Source organism: Protopterus annectens, chromosome 16.part0, assembly GCF_019279795.1.
Source record: "Protopterus annectens isolate FY-2018-M chromosome 16.part0, PAN1.0, whole genome shotgun sequence".
Classification (NCBI taxonomy): domain Eukaryota; kingdom Metazoa; phylum Chordata; order Ceratodontiformes; family Protopteridae; genus Protopterus; species Protopterus annectens.
In genome coordinates, this window is record NC_056750.1 from 270645499 (window position 1) to 270651498 (window position 6000).

Here is a 6000-nt window from a genome sequence, read left to right on the forward strand (position 1 = left end):
TTTATTTATTTTTTATTTTATTTAACATTTATTGACCGGGAAAGTCCAGCTAGGCTCCACAGAGCCTATTTTCAGTGGAGGCCTGGGGAGAAATTCTCCAGACGCATGTCTTTAGAATGTGGGAGGAAACTGGAGTACCCGGAGGAAACCCACGCGAACGCAGGAAGAATATGCAAACTCCGCACAGAAGGTACCCCAGCCGAGAATCGAACCAGAGAACCTCTTGCTGTGAGGAGACATTAACCGCTGCACCACTGTGCCACCCTTACAATTCTTGCAAATTGTACTTGCATAATTGATTCTGATGTTGACCTGTCAAACTTCAGCCCACCAGACCTGTCTGTCAAAAACTGTTTCTTTAAGTTTTCAAAATTCATATTCATGATTTTAGTAATGCTTTCAATCCATATTGGCCTATGTTGACGCCTCTTTAGTTTGCCTTTGAAATTTCTTGCATCAGTGTCTACTTCAGTGAATCCTGTTTTCGTATTATGTGGCCAAAGTATTTTACATTTGCTAGCAGACCTTCCAGTGAACAGTCTGGATTTATTTCCTTAAGAATTTAATTATTTGGTTTTCTTGTACTACATAGAATTCTAACTTTCTCCAACAACACAGTTTAAAAGCATTTATTTTTTCCCTTGTACAGCTCTCCATATACTTTCACTTTACAGATCTTTGACAATGTGTGACTACTTTACTTTTTAATATCTTATGAAAGTTTCCCATAGATCTGCTTTCAAGATGTAAGAATCTTGGTTTCATGACTGTAATCGCCATCTGCAGAGATCTTTAGTCTAGGAAAGTAAATGCTGTCACTGCCGTCACTTCACCATTTACTTGCAGCAAATTGCTAAGACTTGATGATGGCTTTTTTTATTTTACATGAAAAACAATTTTTTTCACCAAAAATGAGAGATGAGACAGTGAACCAATATCGTGAGCGCTTTTGTTCCTTTATTCAGTGTCATGGGACTTCCTCAGAAAAATACAAAGTATCAACTGAAATGTCTGTGTTAAATAGGAAAGGTAAAGTAACAAAAGATACAAAAGTCTCGTCTCATTTTTGGTGACAAGTTGTTTTTCATGTAACTTTTTATTTGTACTTTTTCAGTGCAGTTTTTGGTAACTTTTTTCTTTAAATTTATTTTTTAATGAGTTGTAAGTCAACTTTTGCTCTTTCTACTTTCACATTAATCAGCAAATACTCATGTATTTTCAGCCATCCAAGTATTATTCTATGCAATGTTTGCATCTCTTTAATGAAATACTACTTAACAGAATTAGTACCTTTTCCTGTTGCATGTAGTCAGTTCCTTCTAATGTGAGAAACTAAGACCTCTAGTTTAACCAGAAGTACACTTGTAGACCACCTAAACAAGACTTCAGAATGTGAAGTTTTAATGCCTGCTAACTTCAGTCCTCAAACATAAGAAACTTGGGGCATTGAAATCAGTAACTTTTAACCCTAGTGCTGTTAAAATTTTGTATTATAAGTAATATATACTGCTATAAATTTGAATTGTAATGAGATTTATGATATAAATGTAATTTTATTTTGTTTTACAATGTAATTGAAATGTACTAAACATGCATCATGAATTGATACATATGCCTTTTGGCTTGTGACCTGGCTTGGACACACCTATCTTACTAATTAACAGTACATAAAAAAATCTATTTTTACTTTATTTAAAGGCTTTTTGGCATCTTTCATCTGGTTTAGCTGCCCTCTTCTAACATGCTAATTAAATTTTCTCTTTGTTGCTTCCAGCATTTTTCTTGGAGAAGTTTGCTCAGAAGATGAACAGACTGTCATGTGTACTTCTGAACTTGTATATTTATGTAGAAGGCTGTATTAGAATAAACTTGTACCATTTGTTTTTCTTAGTTTGGAAGTGTATACCAAAGACTTTACATCTCACTGTTATAGTAAATATACCCTTCCAATTAGTACTAAAGACCAGGATGAGACATCTTGCATATATAATCAGTAAATTTATTGTGCCATTGAGAGGTACTTAAGAACGCTTTTGTGAAAATATTCTTGTTTTAGTCTGTAGTGACATTGGGAGCTGCACTTGGTGGAATACTTGGAGGATGTATTGTGGACAGAATTGGAAGAAAGTTAAGTCTGATGCTATGTGCCATTCCTTTTATCTTTGGGTTTACTGTCATCATCTCTGCAAAATACAAGTCAATGCTGTATATTGGACGAATATTGACTGGCATAGCCAGTGGTGTGACTTCACTAGTTGTTCCTGTAAGTATGTTTTATTGTGAATATGTTCATGGATTATGCTCAACAGTGTTCTATGCCTTTGTTGTGATTGTGATCTGAAGTTCTTATTACAGAATGCTACCTGCTGGAATTTTGATGTGGTTATGCTTTGTGACCTGTTTAGAAAACATTTTTGTTTGAGCATTGCAGGCAGTTTATAGCATTGCGGTAAATGGACATATCAAGGCAGATGATGGCTGGGACAAATGTAAGCATACCCTGTTGAACTGAAATGTTTAAAGTTTCAACAGTAAATATTACAAACATATTTAATGTTGCAGTAATATCTAAAATTACCAATTCTAAAATTGCATAAGGAGAAATAAAATATTCATGTAGAGACCACTAGAAAAAAAAAATCAGTTGCTGTTTGTGCTGGCACTGCAGCAAGTTGAAATGGATAACACTACACCAAAACAGATCTTGTATGCAAATATTTCACATTCATATAGGAGTTTGTATTATATGTGTGATTGCACTGTATTTTATGCATACCTTAGCTTGTGTTTTTGTGTACATGTTTTTTTCTCAATGCACTTGGATCCTTTAATCTTTATTTACATTCAGTTATACCATGATGTTCTGAATTTTGCTATGTATTCATTTTGTATATAATATTGTGATTTGAAAGACTTGTGTATTTTCTGTTCTTTGAGCTCTGGCCATGGCTGAAGAGTCACTAGACCAGTCTACTTACCCTGTGAATGAATAAAACTCACAACTTTAGAGTTTACTGCCCATACGTCATGAAAAAGGATGACATCTTGGCTGTTAGATGTGAGGTCACTGTGTACCACAAACAACTTCATTGTGAATATCTTGTCTTAATACTGTGCAATAATTGGGGAAAGCTTCATTCAGGGATTTCCTATGGTGGTATCTTAAATTTTGGTGACTGGAAATTGCTTACTGCACTTTTTTGAGTTAGTATTTTGAATTGTAGATTTACAGTTTTGGTACTTGTCCCATTTGATGAATTTCAGTTTTGTACCGAGTTCTGTTGTCATGATGCTGTGTGCATTAATTTATATAACATCTTGTACTCTATTCACAGTTAAGCACATATTCTGTGTACACAAAAATGTAGCCAAGACTAATTTGCAGCACACTGGGTATAAGTTTATAGAAGGACATGAAGTGAATAATGTCTTTAAAATATTTGCTATGTAGTGGCAGAAATCGCATATTACTGCATGGTAATATTTATTTAACAGGCATAGACTTATGATTTTATTTTTTTCATAGGGGGTGCTTCATTTTTGGAGGAAAGTGCTTACTTTTGTTTCTCCAAAGACTGTGGTCTTGTATACTCCCATGTTTTTAGCTTTAATAAATGAAGTACAGAAGTAATACCAGGTTGCATAATTATTCATGGTCATTTTAGTTTTAAATATGCAATCATTTTTGTGCTAGTCTTACAGCTCCATATCATTTTCCTGCTGTGTCATAAGTTGAGATGTCCTGGCTAAATTCTAAATGTAATGTACAGATTACAGGTTACTGCTGTTAATGGTCTAGCTGTAGCAGTTGTGGTACATGTGATTTCTTATAAGCCCCGAAAAAGCACGCCAGGGTACATTTTTTTTTTGTTATTTTTAGAATGAGTCCTTTGATTTTTATAATGTGCTGTAGTGACCTGTCAGTTTACAATGTGACACTCATATTAAAAAAAAAAAAAAAAAAAAAAAAAGAGTAAGCAATGAAGACCGCTTTCCGATATTTTCCTTTATATTTATTGTATGACCACATCCACAAAATGCTGATAATGTAGGTGTTTGGCAATGATACTGGCAATGATTTACGTATCAGCAAAGCATTCTGTGAAATTGTGATTTCATTACCATGTCCTCACATATGTACATTTTCAATGTAACATGTTTTACATTCAAAACACAGTACCCTTTTTCCACCTATTGCTGCAATTTGCGTGGAAATTAGGTAATGAGTCTTCAGCTCCAAGAAAAATTTCAAGGGTCCTCCTTGACAAAGTTGCAAAATTAACACATTTGTGCATCACAAATGTATAATTTGATATTAGGCATGACTTCTTCATATCTCTAAAAGTTTGTTGCTTGCACTTTTTCAAAATGCTGACAGTTTTTTTTTTTTAAGTACTACATTTGCTCATTTCCTTTAGGTATGAGCGGTTTTGCCGAACTGTATTTATAGCTTTACTTTCCTACATTAACTCATCAGGCTGCCATTCTGTTTTGGCCCTTTTATTCCCCCAGTATCTGAGGATGCCAGGAGAGGGAGCTGTGAGTTGAGGATTAGGACACTTGTGTCCAGCAGGATTATTAGATTATTTGAATGTTTTTAACTCCCACTGGCTGAAAAGTGCAGAGCAGTATTTGCTGTGTTGGGCCAGTATGCCCACTAGCGTACACCCACAATTGTCAGCCAGAGAACTCTGCACACCTTGATGAGCATGCCATCCCCTTAAATCCAATCCCTAGTGTAAAACTGCAAGCCTGGACCATGATGATATTGTGGCTTTATTAAACAATCAACCATCTCTTATTACATGTGAGTCTGTATCTGGCTCATTTCTATCTCTCTCCCACCTGGCCCCCTCCATCATCCATGTAACCAGGTTTATATCGGGCTCATTTCCATCTCTTTCCCACCTGGCCCCCTCCATCATCCATGTATCCAGGTTTATATCAGGCTCATTTCCATCTTTCCCACCTGGCCCCCACCATCATCCATGTAACCAGGTTTATATCAGGCTCATTTCCATCTTTCCCACCTGGCCCCCTCCATCATCCATGTCACCACGTTTATATCAGGCTTATTTCCATCTTTCCCACCTGGCCCACTCCATCATCCATGTAACCAGGTTTATATGAAGTGTAATAATCATAACTTCTGTGAATTTTTTTTTTGTAATTAAGTGCAGTACTCACTAGATGATTATGATAAATGTCTTATTGTTCTCTTTGCCCACTTATCCAGTTTGTTCTAAAATGTATAAGGACTCCACAGGAAAAAGTGTGTGTGCATAATATACATACACACGCAGTACAATGCATGGCTAAGTTTTTAACAATAAAACTATGTGTAGAAATAACCTAAGTACCTTTTTTCTTTCAAAGTACCAGAGTCCTATAAATAAAGGGGCACAGTCACTTGCACAAATCCCAGTGATTTCTTTTTGTGGCAGGAATTGATGTCCTTAACCACAAAGGTCTGCATTCAGGTAAGTTATGTTCTCCCTGGATTTCTTTTTAAAAAGATGTCCAGGTTTCCTTGGGTATAATATAAGCAATTATTTTACTTTAGCACAGTACCCAAAACCATTATTCTATCCCCCCCCCCCCGAGAGACCAGCTTCCCTGAATGTTAGGGCTGTAGCCCTCTACCTTAAACATCCACTAATTACTTAACTCTCTACTGAAGACCTATTAACTGAACCAGATGGGAATCCTCGTTATACTATAGAGTAGTACTAAACCCTTTAAAGGAACACTATTTGCTACATGTATTCATAATCTGTTTGCTGCATGCAGTCATAGTCTTTATATCATTTTTAAAAGCAAATCAATTTACAACAAATTTCATACTGTTTACATATTAAGACCCCATCCTGGCAAGAACTTTGCTGTTTAACAGTATGTATGCATTTTGTGTATAATGTGAGTTTGTGTGCATATATGTTCTTTATGTAGTTTGTATTAATTGAAAATTAAATTTAACTAGGGTAAAGCACTTGAAAAAAC

The 6000-nt window shown here is 35.5% G+C and overlaps 1 protein-coding gene across 1 annotated transcript in view; it reads left to right on the forward strand.

Moving 5' to 3' along the window:
• Positions 1 to 6000, forward strand: part of SLC2A8 (solute carrier family 2 member 8) — a gene marked incomplete in the record, with an annotated part of 454119 nt that overhangs the window by 60918 nt on the left and 387201 nt on the right. Inside the window, 1 exon segment of the mRNA XM_044058812.1 lies at positions 2057 to 2263. Within this exon segment, the coding sequence (XP_043914747.1) occupies positions 2057 to 2263 (207 nt within the window).